Here is a 19,225-nt window from a genome sequence, read left to right on the forward strand (position 1 = left end):
TTCTTGCCTGGAGAATCCCAGGGACGGGGGAGCCTGGTGGGCTGCCGTCTGTGGGGTCGCACAGAGCCGGACACGACTAAAGCGACGTAGCAGCAGCAGCAGGAGAACTAAAACTAGTCTCCTGACTCTGTATCTATTATTCTGTTTCTCATGTGGCCTGATGTTGTGCAACTGCTTCCTTCAAGAGGATCACAGTTGGACTTTCTCTTCTAACAGCTTCTTTCTATTGAATTTCTCTTCATTTCCTTGACAGGTCATGATCAAGAAAAAGAAAGAAACTTTCATGCTGCAAGATGAAGAAGCATCTGTCAAGTATTGTCAGGCTGAGCTTAAGAAGCTTTCAGACCCCTTGATGAAGAGTATTTCAAAAGGAACTTTCTCTGTCCCTGGAGGACACCGTCGCTACTTAGAAGCAAGGAGCAGGTTTGAAGAGAACTATAAACTCATTTCCAGGAAAGGAGTTAAGGTGAGGAGTAAGGGGATTGGGGAAGAACAGAAGATTGGAGTCAAAGGGTCTTGGCTGGTTCTTTTGAACCATTTTTGTAGAGAAAGCAGAGCATGGTGGTAGTTCTACACTTTTAGCTTTTATAGCCATAATTTGGCAGCTGCTTGGAGATCCGGGTTCAATCCCTGGGTTGGGAAGATCCCCTGGAGGAGGAAACAGCAACCCACTCCAGTATTCTTGCCTGGAGAATTTTAAGGAGAGAGGAGCCTCATGGGCTACATACAGTCCATGGGCTCACAAGGAGTTGGACGTGACTATGTGACTAACACTTCACTTTCTTTAAATAAACTAGAAATACTTCTTCCCAAAGAGAGGATCTATTATCAAGAATCTAGATGAAAGAGAACATTCCTTTCAATTAGCAAAGACTGTGATAGGTTTTGAAAAAACACTAAATCAAAAAGATACCAGCATCCCAATGTTCATAGCATCATTACTTACAATAGCCAAGACATGGAAGCAACGTAAGTGTCCATCAACAGATGAATGGATAAAGGAGATGTGGAGTGTGCATATACAGGAATGCTACTCAGTTATTAAAAAGAATGAAATGTTGCCATTTGTGGCAACCTGGATGGACTTGGAGGGCATTATTCTCGAAGAAATGTCAGACAGAGGAAGACAATACTGCATGATATCAGTTACATGTGAAATCCAAAAAATACAACAAACTAGTTATAATTGAAAAGAAGACTCACAGGTATAGAGAACAAATTAGTGGTTATTAATGTGGAGTGTCATCTGCATATCTGAGGTTATTGATATTTCTCCTGCAATCTTGATTCCACCTTGTGCTTCTTTCAGCCCAGCGTTTCTCATGATGTACTCTGCATAGAAGTTAAATAAGCAGGGTGACAATATACAGCCTTGACGTATTCCTTTCCCTATTTGGAACCAGTCTGTTGTTCCATATCCAGTTCTAACTGTTGCTTCCTGACCTGCATACAGGTTTCTCAAGAGGCAGGTCAGGTGGTCTGGTATTCCCATCTCTTTCAGAATTGTCCACAGTTTATTGTGATCCACACAGTTGAAGGCTTTGGCATAGTCAATAAAGCAGAAATAGATGTTTTTCTGGAACTCTCTTGCTTTTTCGTCAATTCATGGGGTCACAAAGAGTCAGACATGACTGAGCGACTCAACTGAACTGAACATGGATTGGGGGCAATATAGGAGTGAGGGTGGGAGGTACAAGTGACTGGGTGTAAGATAGGCTACAAAGATATATTGTAAAATACAGCAAATATAGCCAATATTTTGTATTAACTATAAATAGAGTATAACCTTTAAAAATTATGTAAAAAATAAAATAATAAAATTTTAAAATGAGTAACCCCAAAATGGACTTTCTGCAAAGTGTAGGGAAAATTAAAGAAAAGTTGTTCTCCAGAAGCTTATGATCTTACCTGAGGACACATAAATAGCCACTGGATATGGTGGCACAATGATTATCACACAGGTACACACTGATAGAGATAGTGACAGGGACGATTGCAGTGGTACTGATGGTGATGACTGACGTATGTGGAGCACTCACTACTTCAAGTGTACTTTAGGTGTTTTGGTTAGACCATCAATTTAGTTCTCAGAATAATATAGATTAGATACTGCTATCATCTTCATTACAAAATTGATAAATATGACATAAGGAAAAGGAACTACGTTACCTAATGTCACATATCTATCAAGTGGTAGTGCTGATAGGATAGCTGTTAATTCTTGGCAGCCATTCAGAACTCAGAATAAAGCTTAAGAAAACTTCCTGGAGAAAGAGGCAAAAGCTACAAGTTGAAGTGTCAATAAATGATAACTTAATAAAGAAAGGGTTGGTGAGCATGAGTCAGAGGGAAAGCAATGTGCAGGTAGAGCAGTTGCAAACAATGGAGGATGGGTGTTTTTACAACTGCACATAATTCCAGCATCTGTAGCCACTGTGGGGTCTGAAGAAAGGTGAAGAATTTACAGAGTCAAACCTGGAGGGTCGTTGCTGTTGTTCAGTCACTAAGTCATGTCTGACTCTGTGTAATCACATGGACTGCAGCCTGCCAGGCTTCTCTGTCCACCATATCCCTGAGTTTGCCCAAATTTATGTCCACTCAGTCAGCAATGCTATCTAAACAGCTCATCCACTGTTGCCCTCTTCTCCTCCTGCCTTCAGTCTTTCCCAGCATCAGGGTCTTTTTCAGTGGGTCAGCTCTTTACATCACATTGCCAAAGTATTAGATCTTCAGCTGCAGCCATCAGTCCTTCCAATGAATATTCAGGGTTGATTTCCTTGAGAATTGACTAGTTTGATCTCCTGCTGTCCAAGGGACTCTCAAGACTCTTCTGCAAGGTGGGTCATAGAGGATCCTGCTGTGATTCATGTTGGAGAGTGTTTTGCCTATGTTCTCCTCTAGGAGTTTTATAGTTTCTGGTCTTACATTTAAATCTTTAATCCTTTTTGAGTTTATTTTTGTGTATGGTGTTAGAAAGTGTTGTAGTTTCATTCTTTTAATGAGATGGATGAAACTGGAGCCCATTATACAGAGTGAGGTAAGCCAGAAAGATAAAGACCAATACAGTATACTAACACATATATATGGAATTTAGAAAGATGGTAATGATAACCCTATATGCAAAACAGAAAAAGAGACACAGATGTACAGAACAGACTTTTGGACTCTGTGGGAGAAGGCGAGGGTGGGATGTTTCGAGAGAACAGCACTGAAACATGTATATTATCTAGGGTGAAACAGATCATCAGCCCAGGTTGGATGCATGAGACAAGTGCTCGGGCCTGGTGCACTGGGAAGACCCAGAGGGATCAGGTCGAGAGGGAGGTGGGAGGGGGGATCGGGATGGGGAACACATGTAAATCCATGGCTGATTCATGTCAATGTATGACAAAACCCACTACAATATTGTAAAGTAATTAGCCTCCAACTAATAAAAATAAATGGAAAAAAAAAAAAAAGAATCTTCTGCAGTACCACAGTTCTAAAGAATCAATTCTTCAGTACTCCACCTTCTTTAGGGTGCAACTCACACATCCATACATGACTACAGGAAAAACCATAGCTTTGACTGTATTGACCTTTGTTAGCAAAGTGATGTCTCTGCTTTTTAATATGTTGTCTAGGTTGGTCATAGCTTTCCTTCCAACGAAGAAGCATATTGAATTTCACTTTTGCACTCACCATCCACGGTGCTTTTGGAGCCCAGGAAAATAAAATCTGTCTGCTTCCACTTTTTCCTTTTCTATTTGCCATGAAGCAATGGGACTGGAAGCCATGATCTTAGTTTTTTTTAATGTTAGGTTTTAAGCCAGCTTTTTCCACTCTCCTCTTTCACCCTCATGAGGCTCTTTAGTTCCTCTTCACTTTCTGCCATTAGAGTGGTATCACAGGCATATCTGAGACTGTTGATATTTTGCTCAGCAGTCTTGATTTCAGCTTGTGCTTCATCCAGTCGAACATTTCACATGATGTACTCTGCATGTAAGTTAAATAAACAGAGAGACGATATACAGCCTTCACATACTCCTTTTCCCAATTTTGAACCAGTTTGTTTTTCCATATCCAGTTCTAACCGTTGCTTCTTGATTTGAATACAGGTTTCTTAGAGGACAGATAAGGTGGACTGGTAATCCCACCTCTTGAAGAATTTCCCACACTGTTGTGATCCTCACAATCAAAGACTTTAGCATAGTCAATGAAGCAGAGGTAGATTATTTTCTGCAATGCCCTTGCTTTCTCCATGATCGAACAAATGTTGGCAATTTGACCTCTTTGAAACCCTACTTGTACATCTGTAAGTTCTTGGTTCATGTACTGCTGAAGCCTAGCTTGGAGGATTTGAGCATAACCTTACTAGCATCTGAAATGAGCGCAACTGTGTGGTAGTTTGAACATTCTTTGACATTGCCCTTCTTTGGGGTTGGAATGAAAACTGACCTTTTCCATTCCTGTGGCCACTGTTCTTTTCCAAATTTGCTGACGTAGTGAGGGCAGCACTTTAACAGCATCATCTTTTAGGATTTTAAAGGGCTCAGCTAGAATCTATCACTGCCACTAATTCGTGGTAATGCTTTCTACGGCCCATTTGACTTCACACTACAGGATGTCTGGCTTTAGGTGAGTGACCACACCACTGTGGTATCCAGGTCATTGGAACCTTTCTTGTATAGTTCTTCTGTGTATTCTTGTCACCTCTTCTTAATCTCTTCTGCTTCTAATTAGGTCCTTATCACTTCTGTCCTTTATCATGCCCATTCCTTGCATGAAATGTTCCCTTGATATCTCCCATTTTATTGAAGAGATCTCTAGTCTTTCCCATTCTATTGTTTTCCTCTGTTTCTCTGTATTGTCCATGTCAGAAAACCTTCTTATCTCTCCTTGCTATTCTCTGGAACTCTGTATTCAGCTGGGTATATACTTACCTTTCTCCCTTGAGTAGGGAAAAGTACTAGGCCAGTGATATATGAGCTAAATCAAATCCCTGATGTTTACACAGTGGAGGTGACAAATAGATTCAAGAGATTAGATCTGTTAGACAGAGTGCCTGAAGAGCTATGGATGGGGGTGTGTAACACTGAACAGGAGGTGGTGACCAAAACCATCCCAAAGAAGTCTGTAGGTTCACTGAACAATAATTTCCCCAGGAAGATACTATATTGATGTTGCCTGACAAGTCTTTGCTCTTTGTTGTTTCCTCAGGCAAACCAGGTCCTCCAGAGCTTCCTGCAGTCACAGGCAGAAGTAGAGGCAGCCATCCTGCAGGCAGACCAGGCCCTCACTGATGCGGCCAAGGCCATGGCAGGTACAGGGGAGGACTGAGCTCTCAGAGGGGAAGGTGGTTCCTGTGCTGCCCTTAGACAGGTTGGAAGCAAACACTTTCTGACACTAGAGCTTCCTCTTCTTCTGTGGAACCTCTCTGCTACATGTGGAAATAAACAAGGGAGTTTGGGTTGTATGTACATCCAATCAGTGTGTCTACATCATATACCAAAGCAGGTTGTCTGATGTGGTAGCAGGAACAGTCAGACTCCTTCCCACCAATTTAATGTCATTTTAGTCTTTGAGCTCAGGAAGGTATAGCTCAGCATAACTGTTTTTTGTTTAAAACTCTTGTGAAACAGAGGAACGTACCAAAAGACAAGCAGCAGAGATGAAACAGGATCTGCTAAAACAGGAACTGAATGATAAGAATAAAAAATTGGAGGCCCAAGAGAGAAGCCACGTGGTAAGTATAGCCCAACTGATAGATAAGTTCATGATGGAAAGAGAAAACCTTCTAAGAGAGCAGGAAGTGCTGGAGCACAAGTCTAGATGGGCATGGGCAGAGTCTGATGGACAAAATGCTAGTTTCTCAATAATAAAGGGACAGAAATATGACCTATAGTCAGATCCCAAAGAGAAATCCAAAGACAGGTTTCATGTAACATCAATGTGGATGGTGCTGAAGACTTACCTCTGTAAGACTCAGCATCTTCTGCAGTGCTAAGGCTTGGAAGGGACAAACAACGGCCCAGGCTCCTGGACTGAGGGTCACACTTCACTTAAGTGAACAGGATCCCAGTCTTAGAGAACTTAGGACTTGCGGAACAACCATCCGAGACCTGTAATATTCCCATCTGCTCTCAAAAGTATCAACTGTCAAGTTGCTGCATTTTTTCCAGATCTGCCTGATTCACTTTATACACCTAGAGTAAATGAATTCTTTGTCCAAACCTGGAGTTTCAGTGTTCTAAAGAGAGTCAGCAAACCTCATTATTTGTGACATGTGTGTGGTCACCCTACCTCAAGGGGACTGAGAAATATTTAGAATTCACCTACATTCTCTCCCAAAGTGCAGTCTTAGGGCTAGAACACATTACTGGTGTAGTTTTAAGTCCTGACTTAGGCCTAACTCCTCCTTGCCCAGGGAGCTGGTGTTGAGGGATCCTGGGAAGCTAAACCATGGGTTCTGTCACTTCCCACCATGTTCAAACATTTGGAAATACTGGACAAACTCATCAAAGAACATCTAAAGTAGTAGGAAATAGACACATATGCTAAGCTGCTATAGTTGTTAGATATAAAAAGATGACAATTGGATATTTTCAACAGGGTACTATCTTCTTTTTACAGGTGCAAATAGAACAACTCCATGTGGACTTTCAAAAGATATCTGATGAATTACGTATTGAGATAATGACGAAGACGACAACAAGAAACTATAAGAAATGAAAATACGTGCTTACTACTTTAAGGATCCTGGCAGGTTTTACCTTTGTGTTAATGTCCGTATGAAGTGGCTTTTCTTCACAATGTGCATAGGGATGATGCATCTCATGTGAATTATTAAGTGAGTTGACAATTCCACTTAAGTACATTGTAAAGGGTTTCATTATAATAGTTGCTAATCTTTGAAATATGCCATGGTAGTTTCAATCCAGAAAAGTTTAAAAGTAAAAAGAAGTTATCAGGGCCTGAAGAATCAGGGCCTGATATACAAATATCTAAGTAATTTTGATTGAAAGTGAAAGTGAAGTCGCTCAGTCGTGTCCGACTTCTTGCGACCCCATGGACTGTAGCCTACCAAGCTTCTCCGTCCATGGGATTTTCCAGGCAAGAGTACTGCAGTGGGTTGCCATTGCCTTCCCCAGGGGATCTTCCCGACCCAGAGATTGAACCCAGGTCTCCCACATTGTAGGCAGACACTTTACCGTCTGGTCCACAGGGAAGTCCTAATTTTGATTGAATTAATTTAAAGAAATGGAGAAGAAGTTAGTAGATAATGATTGATTCATAGAAAAGTTTTAAGAAAAGTATAAAAACAAATCATAAGAGAAAAAGTCTCCATGAAACAGGCATGGAGATGATTTCTTTAAGCCATAATGAACCCTTATACATCAGTGAGGGAAAAGCAACAATCACATTTTTCAAATGGGTAAAAACATGAGAATATAAATGTCTACGTTTACTGATTATAAAAGACATGAGGGGTAAAATTAGGAGGGACCTGTGTCACCTCTCAGATGGACCAGAAAGTAGTTTGGACAGGACATAGGCCAGCAAGGGGGACACGAAATTGGCAGTCTCTGATATATGCTAGGAAGAGTGAAGATTAATGCAAATATATACCACACTTTAAGTGAAAATACTGTTGATACAGCAAGTTCTCATTTAGGAATTTATCTTAAACATTTATGTACCCAAGTTGAAAATGGAATGTGCGGTAGTATATTTATTGATGGGATTGTTGTGATCCCAAAAGACTGGAAACATCCCTAAAGTCCCTCTGTCACATACTAGTGAGATAAATCCTGGGACACACTTACACAGGAATACTCTACAGTCACTGAAATGAACAGGGAAGCTCTATTTGTGCTAAGGTGAGGCAGTCTCCAAGAGGTTGCTGCTCAGCTGCACAGCTGTGTCTAACTCTTTGCGACACCATGGCCTGCAGCACGCCAGGCTTCCCCGTCCTTCACTATCTGCCAGAGTTTGCTCAGACTCATGTCCATTGAGTTGATAATGCCATCCAACCATTTCATCCTCTGTCACCCCCTTCACCTCCTGCCCTCAATCTTTCCAAGCATCAGGGTCTTTTCCAATGAGTCGGCTGGTTCGCATCAAGTGGCCAAAGTATTGGTGCTTCAGCTTCAGCATCAGTCCTTCCAGGGAATATTCAGGGTTGATTTCCTTTAGGATTGACTGGTTTGATCTCCTTGCTGCCCAGGGGACTCTCAACAGTCCTCTTCAACACCACAGTTTGAAAGCATCAATTCTTCAGCATTCAGTCTTCTTTATGGTCTAACTCTCACGTCCATACACAACTACTGGAAAAACCACGGCTTTGACTATATGGACCTCTGTTGGCAAAGTGATGTCTCTGCTTTTAAACATGCTGTCTGGGTTTGTCATAGCTTTCCTTCCAAGGAGCAAGTGTCTTTTCATTTCAAGGCTGAAGTCGCCATCTGCTGTGATTTTTGAGCCCAAGAAAATAAAGTCTGTCACTGTTTCCATATTTTCCCCTATCTATTTGCCATGAAGTGACAAGACTGGATACCATGATCTTCCTTTTTTTGAAATTTGAATTTTAAGCCAGCTTTTTCACTCTCCTCTTTCACCTTCATCAAGAGGTCAAGATATATTGTAAGTGAAAAAAAATAAAGATATAGAAAGTGTGTAAGTTGCATTACTGATTTAAAACATAATCAGTATATACACACATTTTCCTCTATTTCTGGAAATAGAAAAGAAACTGGTATCCCTGAGCACAACAGGAATGGACCTGTATATCTGAGATAAAAAATGAGAGGAGAAATAGGTTCGTATGACATATTCCTCTGTGGGTTTTATATTTTGCATGAATTATTACCTACTCAAAGATAAATAAATATAAATAATGAAATAAAAATAAGAATATATGGAATGGAATAGTTCTTATGACAGGATGAAAGTATCAAACACTATGAGAAATAAAAAGTCAGCTCCATATGAGGAATCTACTTATTACAGCAGGAAACAGAAAGTACTAGATATGCATCCTGATACTGTTGTCATTAAGGCTCTGAACTGCTAGTCCATAAGTTATTCTCAGGTGTAAAGTCTATTGGAATGTTGGCTGGAATGACCTCACAATTCCTGCACATTTATAAAGATCATGTATTCAAAGGAGACTCATTCAATTTCAACTCAACATTTTAGGTATTCTTGTCACCTCTTTAATGCTAGCCTCTTGTACTCAGAATGAACTGGGTGTGGTGTCCCTCCTGTGTGCTGCCATCATACCATGTTTCACTCTGACCACAGATTTTCATATAATTTTGATATTGAAATAACCTGTTTATATTCTGTCTCCCCTACTGCCTTATGATCTCATCTACTTGATGATCTTCACTGTGTATTTATCTCCCCTACAAAGTCCAGGTGTTCAAAATCCCCAGGTGTTCAAACAATGTACGTGGATAAATACATGACCTTCCACTCTCAGGACCACAAACTGCCATTTCCTCACTCTATTAACTGCTGCCTAGGGCACTCAAAATCAAGAACAGTTTTATGAACTAGTACTAAAAGGATGGGCTTCCCTGGTAAAGAACTCGCCTACCAACGCAAGAGACAAGGGTTCGATCCCTGGGTCAGGAAGATTCCCTGGAGAGGAAAATGGAAATGCATTTTAAGTATTCTTTCTTTTTTTTTTCTAATATTCTTGCCTGGGAAATCCCATGGACAGAGGAGCCCAGTGGTGTACAGTCAAAGGGGTTGCGAAGACTTGGAAACCATTCAGCAATTAAAACACCAACAACAACGGAAAGGACTTGGGTGGAAAGTACATGCACACCCGTCTGAACCTGTGCTCTTCTCTGGGAGGGACTGGACACCCCACATGCTCTGGGTTCCTCGAACTTCTCTGCAAGAAAACTATCCAGCAATGAGGCCATCACCTTTGACCCACGAACAATGATACTGTAATTGGCGATACTCCAGTTGTCATCATAAAGCAGCTGTTCAAGGAGCTTCTGTTGAAATAAAGCTATACTTTTCATAGGAGGATATATTTCTCACTGAATATGACACCCACAAGCTGACAGACCATGGCATCTACCAGATAACTCTGCTTTCTTAACACTCAGTTGCCACTTCTCTAACCAAACTCTCTGGAATAAGTCTTGCAGCTTGTCTAGTCCCCAAAGACCCTCTGGTGTCACCAGAAGAATGCCCTGAATACCAAAAGTTTGGATGATTTGGTAAAGGGGGCAGTGAGGATTTCTGCTTTCCCATCAAATCTCCCTGACACACATGAGAAGTGATGCAAACAAGAAACAGGCATACATGTTTCCACCATGAAGTGATCATGGTTTAGAGAAAGAAAGGGGTCAAGAGTAAGGGACTGGACAGTTAACAGCAGAGTGAAAGGAACCTGCATTGCTCTGATGTTCAGCCCTAAGTGGTCATCTATTGGAATAAAGTTATGCTCATCTCAAGACAAAGTTCCAGGTGAAAGGCCTCTTCCAGACTTCATAACTAATAAATATATGCTAATTGCTAATGGAATTAAAGATCTATACAAGTATTTGTTGAACAATTCTGTAGGAAGGCAGCATCATAATCATTTTTTCACACGGTACTTAGTACAGGAAGAGTGAGCCACTCTCGACATCTCTACATCCCTATCCCTTTTTCCTTAGACTTGTGTATGGCGTGGTCACGAGGGTCTCTTGCCTGTTGACTGGGTATTACACAGTCCTCCCAGGATGTATTTATTAGGGAAATTATTTAGTGTTACAGATGGATTGTCAAAATTCATTAGAAATGCAAATAGAAAGTCCAACTCTTTAAGACCCTATGAACTGTGGCCTGCCACACTCCTCTGTCCATGGGATTCTCCAGGCACGAGCACTGGACACGACTTAGTGACTGAATAACAACAACAGCAACAGTGCTTCTATTCTGCTCCCAAGAAAACAAGGTCTGCAAAGACACATATATGCCCTTAGGACTCGTAGGCTAGTATTTTAACCAAAATATTCCTCCCTGCTCCCATCACATGGTAGCAATAGTACTGCTTCATGACGATCAACTCAATTGTCATGATAAACTACTCCTGTGCCTGCTGCTTAATTGGCAAAAGATGCCCAGAGAAAACAGGCAGCATCTATAGCTTTAGGTTTAATGGTGCCCTTAGTGTGCCCCCTCAATGAAACACTCCCTCTCCAGAACCATAGACCTAGATTTTCAAGGTCAAGGAGCACAAATTTCCCCCAAAAAAGTCACTGGGAGTGACACTGTGTGCCACTGGCCTCCAACCCATGTATTATGCCTATTGGCCACACAGCATCCAATATCGACTTTGGGCTTAAGTTACTGACCACATCCAGAAAAATGGTGTCCCATCCTCTCAAGAGTTATGGTCAAATTGGCATCTGAATTGCCTCCTGAGAGTGTTCCACAATCCTACTGGGCAAGCTAGTTCTGAACTGTGTGATTGTGGTAGAACCAGTGGAATTCATGTCACATGATCTTAAGCTGATTCTCTATTGTGTGAGTGGCCAAACACATCCCCAAGAGCTGAAAAAAAGCTCATCTTTGAAAGGACATTGAAGTCCTGCTATGGTCATAGCCAGCATAACAAGGGGCTAACTACAAAGCTATAGCTTTAAAGAGATTTACATGTTCTCCTCCAAATTTGTCTGCATTAGCTTCCCTTTGTTTGCTTATCATTATAAGGCACATTTAAAGGGCACAAAATAGGGAGTGGAATTCAGCTGGGTATATTGAACAGTTGGGAATACTTTGAAAAAGAAAATGTTTGTGCCTAACTATAGTTTGTCCTTGTCGGGCAATGGCTGCAGTTTCTTTTCCCCTCATTCGAAGTAAGAACCAAGACAAAACAGAGTAGCAGTTTGATAGCTGTCCACACCACTTCTCATGCAAGAATGAGATAGACTAGTTTAAGATAATTAGATATATAGTTAAAGATTTTCACTATAGTAATACAATTGTGACATGAGTATTGGCTCCAATATTCTTAAAAAGTAGTGGAGATGAGTGAGAAGGTAACCATTCCTGGTGAAGTACATGTGGATCCTAAAAATTTAGAACAATGGACAACACAGAATGAGGCTAACGGTGGACGAATGCACAGACACTTGGGGCCTTCGGTTTGTATTAGATCCTGCTTTCTCTTTCTGTATAGCGCTAATAGACACCTTCCCCCGAAACTCCGACCCAACTATGTTAAAGTCTGCGGACTTTGATCATGTGGACTCTCTGACACATCAAAAATGGTTCAAGGAACCTTAAGCCAGAAATAGCTTTTTCCTTTAAGAATGAGATCTAAAGAGAGTTTAGCTTGAACACTATCAGTTATTCCTTTACCTTGTGTTGCAGATACACTGAGGCTGAACTTCCTCAGGTGATACACCTCCACCCCAGCTTGTAAGCAGAGCGACATACTTATTATAGCCAAATAAGGAGTAAAGCTCTATCACCTTACAATTTTATAGTCCTGAATCCCTATTTTTAAATTTATTTCTGTGCTCAGCAATATCCAAGGTGCTTTTAGTTTTGCAACATTTTTACAAATATTTTGTCTCAGCGGCTACACTCTCCCATTCTAGAGCTCCCCAAACCTAGGAATTTTATCCCCAAAGGCTATTATTCCCTTGTACCCACATTTTCCACACCTGATGAACTGCACTCATATTTCAGAACTGAAAGTGCTTCAGGTTTGAACTATTTACAATGCTGGTCAATCCACAGCCCATGGTCTTTCACTAAACTCTGAGGATGTGAAAATGAGACTCTTCCTCTCAAAAATTTCACTAGACACAAAGTTAAGTGCACTAGATGACAAACAAGCGCAATTTCTAAAGCAAGATACAGACCACTCATTCTGGAGTTCAGTTCAGTTCAGTTGCTCAGTGGTGTCCAACTCTTTGTGGCTCCATGAACCGCAGCACAACAGGCCTCCCTGTCCATCACCAACCCCCAGAGTCTACCCAAATCCATGTCCATTGAGTCAGTGATGCCATCCAACCATCTCATCCTCTGTCGGCCCCTTCTCCTCCTGCCCTCAATCTTTCCCAGCATCAGGGTCTTTTCAAATGAATCAGTTCTTTGCATCAGGTGGCCAAAGTATTGGAGCTTCAGCTTCAACATCAGTCCTTCCAATGAACACCCAGGACTGATCTCCTTTAGGATGGACTGGTTTGATCTCCTTGCAGTCCAAGGGACTCTCAAGAGTCTTCTCCAACACCACAGTTCAAAAGAACCAATTCTTCGGCACTCAGCCTTCTTTATGGTCTGACTCTCACATCCATACATGACTACTGGAAAAACCATAGCCTTAACAACACAGACCTTTGTTGACAAAGTAATGTCTCTGCTTTTTAATATGCTATCTAGGTTGGTCATAACTTTCCTTCCAAGGAGTAAGCATCTTTTAATTTCTTGGCTACAATCACCATCTGCAGTCATTTTGGAGCCCAAAAAAATAAAGTCTGTCACTGTTTCCTCTGTTTCCCCAAATATTTGCCATGAGATGATGGGACCAGATGACATGATCTTAGTTTGCTGAATGTTGAGCTTTAAGCCAACTTTTAAACTCTCCTCTTTCACTTTCATCAAGAGACTCTTTAGTCCTTCTTCACTTTCTGCCATAAGGGTGATATTTCTGGAGTTAAATTAATAGAAACTGAAAAAAATTTCATTTCAGTTAAATTGTCTCATTGACTGTCTTCCATTTCAGTTCGGTTCAGTTCAGTCGCTCTGTCGTGTCCGACTCTTTGCAACCCCATGAAACACAGCACGCCAGGCCTCCCTGTCCATCACCAACTCTGGGAGTCTACCCAAACTCATGTCCATCGAGTCGGTGATGCCACCCAACCATTTCATCCTCTGTCATCCCCTTCTCCTCCTGCCCTCAATCTTTCCCAGCATCAGGGTCTTTTCAAATGAGTCAGCTCTTCACATCAGGCAGCCAAAGTCTTCCATTTAGGAAAACATTTGAATCATTCTTCAGTTCAGTGGCTCAGCCATGTCCGACTCTTTGCAACCCCATGGACTGCAGCATGCCAGCCCTCCCTGTCCATCATCAACTCCTGGAGTTCACTCAAATTCATGTCCATTGAGCTGGTGATGCCATTCTTACTTACTTAAGTAATTATTCTTACTTTTTCAAAATAGTATACTTTTGTCAATTATACCTATAGGATATAATTTTAAAAGGATTTTTCCTGAAGCAGTGACAAACCACAGAAACTGAAAATAAAACTCCATATTTATTTGTAAGTAATAATATATATCATGTTTATAATATGTATAATATATATCACGTTTCAGAGCCAAACATATCTAAGTGGCCTTACGGTCTTCATTGTGAAACATATATCTTTATACTCACATTGACAAAAACAAAAAGTTAATGTAAACAGAAGAGAATAGATCAAGAGATCCAGAACAAGACCAAGAGTGAGGGAGGAAAAGAGAGAGAAATTTCTTGGATCCAGGTAACTGAGAAAAGATTAACTTTATTTGGCTTTAGGTCATGTGCCCAGTCTCGCCCTAAATGCATCTCAGTGGCTGAGGGATTACAGGGCCACGGTAGTTTACCCAGTTTGGGTTCAAGTCTTGAATCTACCAAGGGAAGTCTCAGAATTCTAGAAAAATTTGACCCTGATATTGTAGTATACACCTTTAGAGTTATAACACACTTTGCAGCTCCAAATATGGTCTCATTCTATTTTACAAAATAAGCATACGGCAATCTGGCTAAGGATTGTTATACTTTTCTAGCTGCTTTTTCAGCTAAAGAAGTCTGCATAGGGAATATGTGCCAAAGCATTTGCTCTTGGGGAGGTCTGGCCATAGGACTTTGAGATTATACTCTGCCTGTCCTTCTTTTCCCTCACTTTCATCTGAAATACAAATGGGATAGTGAAACCCTGCTTCATAGGGTAAAAACCTGTAACAGAAACTGCAGACTAAGGGAAATTCTTGAGCTCGTCTTACAGAATGAGCAGATAAGGGAAGAACTTGTTTGAAAACTCCTTCCTCTTGTAACACAGCAAAACTGTCTGAAACCAGATTAAATCAATATAGCTGATCAGAGTCAGAATAGACCCGCCTGCCCCATAGGGGACCTACATTACAGGCCCTGCAGCCTTACTGGGTTGCCTCACAAACTCTCTGCTGCAAATCTCCTGCTCTCAGTGTTTTGGCTTGCAGCTCCTTGGGCAAAAGAACCTGGTTCCCTAACATGAGCAGTCAAGCTTTTAACTTACAGGTTAGTACAATGCCTTAAAGGATACAGAAAAGAATGGAAGGAATCTGAATCAACCTCTAACCTCCAAATCTGGATCCACACTAGTAAAAGAAAAGAGGAAAACTCTAACAAAATAATAGTGAAGCTCAAGAGGGAGGGGGTATACATGTAATTAGGGCTGATTTGTGTTATTGTGCGGCAGAAACCAACACAACAGTGTAAAGCAATTATCCTCCAATTAAAAAAAAATAGTGAATATGTCTGGGTTATAAAATTGAGTAAGTAATAATATATATCACATATTTATACACACATATTTATTTTGCTAATGAAAAAAAAGATCACCGAGTTAAAAACACTTCTTAAAAAGGAAAGAGAAAGGAAAAAATGAAACATTTTTCAAGTGAACAAAAATTAATAAACTCCCTCTCTCACAAAACACCCCTGAGAGACAGACTGTTGAACTCTCATCCCACCATTACTTGCACCTCCTTCAAACCACTATGGAGGAGGGACAAAGTTCTGTTTATCAAGCCAAGCCTGGAGGAACACTTCTCTCCCTGTCTTTCCTGGAATTCATCCAGATTCCTGCCTCCATTAAAAAAAAAAACATCCCTTTCGATTTTGGTTTCGTTTCTCATAATCCCCACCACTATCTGGATGGCTTTTAGTAACCAGCTAGCTTTTCAGCTTCTTTTTTTTTTTTTTTTCCGGCTTCAGAACATAAAAGTTGGTTTCCGGAGAAGCGAGACGCAGGAAGAGCCCTAGGGCGAACCAGAGCAACTGACTTGACGCCCGGCTGCAGCTCCAGGTGAGTCTGCTCCTAAACTTGACCTTACAAGCACACTTCGGTTAAATAACAATAAATCCCCCAGCGCAGACCCTACACTGGGGGAGGAGAGGAGCAGATGGAGGCGCGGGGCAGGTGGGTGGCGACCGGCCGGGCGCATTGTTCGGGCAGCTCGGGGTCTGCTTTTGGTTCCAGGCTGCTTCCGAGCTTATCGCCCGGATGCGCCGCTGCTCCTGGAGCATCTAAGCAGCGCTGCAGCAAAAAGCAGAAGAGCAGGTACGTCTTCTGAGGAAAGGAAGTTGAAGACCCAAACTCACCCTTACTCCCCAGCCCGCCCTGCGAACAGAGGCTATGGGTGCGGTCTCTTCTACCAGCCCCCTCTTGCCCTCCTCAGCCACATCCTGAGTGCACCCGTCTGGGCAATGGCCAAACAAAAACGATGGTCCTAGACATAGAGCCAATTTAAATCCTAAAAGGACCCGCGATTATTTTTGTCTTAACGTTTGATACTCCGAATACATACAGAACTGTTTTCTTTGGAATAATTCAATCTCACTCTTACCAAAAAAACCAAAAAACAAAAAACTGTTATTAATAACTGTAAGATCTAATCATGTTTGTTTATCATGCATTGTTTTTAATGAGCGGCACATACATTAACAGCCTCAGAATAACTTCTGGTACTTGCTGAAAATCCCCAGTGTGGGGTATGTTTGACTATCAAATAATTCTTTAAAGTCATCTTTAGAAACTTGTTGGTCATCTTCTGCCTTGTGTTAGCACTGTTCTTTTCTATTTGTTTTGTTTCTTTTTTAAGGCTTTTTGTTGTTTTATATTTATTTTTTAGGCCATGCCTTGCAGCACGTGGTGTGGGGGAGGGGGAATCTTAGTTCCTGGACCAGGGCTCTAACCCCTGTCTCTTGCATTAAAGCACGGAGTCTTAACAATTGGACTGCTGGGAAAGTCCTTCCAAGTGCTTCGTTTTGAAGGTAAAAGCTTGTTGGTTTTGGTCCCTCAGTATACTTTGAGTTAAAATACAAAATCTTTGTAGACTCATTGACTTACACAAAGCTTTATCAATATTTGGTCTCAGATATAAACTCTGCAATTTCTCTTGCTTATAGCTATTCACCTTAAAATGAAAGTTATTTTACAAGCCAAAGTGAATTTATTCAGGAATAGTAGAGTTATTGCAATTTGGGACAAGTGAGCTATTAAAAAAAAAAAAAAGCCATAAGGAAGTCCAGCTAAGAAAAAGAACATTATAGAGAAAAGTAAGGGTCTGGGAAGGTTGGTTTGGAAAGAAAAGTCAGAGTTCAAGGGTGATGACCAGTTCTCATTGATTGAGTTGCTGGGGTAGTCAATTCTTGTAGGAGATGCAGTGTACACCTTTTCCTCTTGAAGGTTTGTCATTGGTAACTCTTTCCCTGTTAAAAATTTTTCCCTGGGGGTCTGTAATTGACAATTCTTCCATAACTGACCTCCAGTCTGTAGTTCTGCAACAAGCCCCCTTCTGGCTTGCTGACTCCATTTGAGTGAGTGAAGTTCATGTTTTTGGCGGGGGTGGAGGGTTGGGGACACACGAAACCCAGTTGGCTCAGAATCCGCTTGCCAGTGCAAGATATGCAGGAGACACCAGAGATGTGGGTTTGATCCCTGGGTCAGGATCCCTTGGAGGAGAAAATGGCAACAGGCTCCACTATTCTTGCCTGGAGCACACAGCACATACATGATGGGGGAGGGGACACAGGCCTTCAAGTGAGATCTTACTTCCCAGACCAGGGACAGAACCAGCACCCTCGTCTGTGAAAGCACAGAGTCCCAACTACTGTCAGGGAATTCTCCAGGTTTTCCTTTATTAATTTTGACATAACACAGCAGTAAAAGGTCATGTTTTACTCTCCCATTTCTGCTCCAAATCCACTATAGAAAAAGACAAGAAATTGTACAGAACAAATCTGTTACATAAATAAATGTTTTTTCTCATAGAAACATTTTAGATCCCTTATAATTCTTGACAATTTCAGGTTACAGAGCTCACTGACATAGTATAACACACTGTCTAATTGAAATAGTACATGAATCAAGAAAAAACTTTTTTCATGATTTAGAGCCTATATGTTACCAGCTGTAGTGTAGTGAATCAAGAATTGTTCCTTTACATACAAACTGCTAAGAAAAAGAAGGTTTTGGAGGTAAGTTCCTTTTTCAAGGCATCAACAGATAATAAGCACTGTGAACCTTCAAGTTTGAACCCTGGCAGCCCGACTCCAGAACCTGTACTTGGACATCCCAGGGCAGCTCTGAGCTCCTCCAGCCTGACTCTCCCCCCATCACTGTCCTCCCTCTCAGCTATTACCACTGGATCTCCCCAGCCTGCTCATCTTCCTCTTGGGCTGTGTCCTCCCACTTGCTTGCAACCAGGGAGGGAAGTGTCACAGCCAGTCCTCCAGTTTCATTCAGTAATTACTGTCCCTGTCTTCAGACATTCAGTTGTAAAGCAATACTTACATAGAATTTACTATGTACCAGGATAATTTTTGAAGTATTGTAAGTATCATGAAATCATGAGCTAGTTAATCCTCCAAATAACCCTAATGACAGATTGAGTTTTATGTCTCATGCTGCCATTTTACAGAAGAAAAAACTGAGGCACAAAGAAATTAATCTTCTCAGTCATCACACAGCCAGTAACATATGGAAACATGTGGATGTTGCTTAGTATTGTTTTTGAGAAAATAAAGGAACAGTCAAAGCCTTCTGACTTCTGTCTGTCTCCTAAGATCATGAAACATCTAATCATGGTGATGAAATCATTTAAAGTAGAGCCTGGCCCAGATGTGAGACCCTGGCATATCTAGCCAGACCTTATAACACCCTAGTTGCTTGCATCTCTTCTCTATCTGCTTAAATAACAAGAAATACCCTTTAATTTCAGGTAGTAACCGAATTATTAACATGTGCAACTGTGTTAGGTACCTTCAAGATCTGTGCTGTTTTAAGAGAGAGCAGCATCTTTATCTCAACTTCTTTCTCTCACAAGCACTCTTCCTCCAGCCTGTTCTACTCCACTGATTGCTTCATCTGGTCACCAGTCACATTCATTTTTCCTTTGTTGGCAAGGTTTTCCCTGATTAAATTCCATGTAAATTCAAATCCCATTCCCTGCTCATTTCCTTCTGAGCATTTACCACCCT

At 41.2% G+C, this 19,225-nt stretch overlaps 2 protein-coding genes across 7 annotated transcripts in view; both read left to right on the top strand.

Moving 5' to 3' along the window:
• Window positions 1-10,023, top strand: part of LOC122676932 (guanylate-binding protein 6-like) — a 33,205-nt gene extending 23,182 nt beyond the window's left edge. Inside the window, exons 8-12 of one of the 3 annotated variants that reach the window (XR_006335671.1) lie at window positions 254-466; window positions 5,200-5,302; window positions 5,622-5,725; window positions 6,613-6,829; window positions 9,707-10,023. Coding sequence is in view for 1 of the 3 variants with exons in the window: in XM_043876534.1 (XP_043732469.1) it covers window positions 254-466; window positions 5,200-5,302; window positions 5,622-5,725; window positions 6,613-6,711 (519 nt within the window). In the remaining 2 variants the exon portion in view is untranslated. Of the gene's footprint in view, window positions 1-253; window positions 467-4,097; window positions 4,207-5,199; window positions 5,303-5,621; window positions 5,726-6,612; window positions 6,830-9,706 lie in introns of those variants that run through there. The other 2 variants (XR_006335672.1, XM_043876534.1) reach the window with 2 other exon arrangements.
• LOC122676926 (guanylate-binding protein 4-like) overlaps window positions 6,747-19,225 on the top strand; it is a 32,126-nt gene continuing 19,647 nt past the window's right edge. Inside the window, exons 1-2 of one of the 4 annotated variants that reach the window (XM_043876525.1) lie at window positions 6,747-6,829; window positions 15,959-16,049. The gene's annotated coding sequence lies outside the window, so the exon portion shown is untranslated. Of the gene's footprint in view, window positions 6,830-15,905; window positions 16,050-16,101; window positions 16,305-16,961; window positions 17,018-19,225 lie in introns of those variants that run through there. The other 3 variants (XM_043876524.1, XM_043876527.1, XM_043876526.1) reach the window with 3 other exon arrangements.

The sequence above is a fragment of the Cervus elaphus genome, chromosome 20, assembly GCF_910594005.1.
Source record: "Cervus elaphus chromosome 20, mCerEla1.1, whole genome shotgun sequence".
NCBI classification, from domain to species: Eukaryota; Metazoa; Chordata; class Mammalia; order Artiodactyla; family Cervidae; genus Cervus; species Cervus elaphus.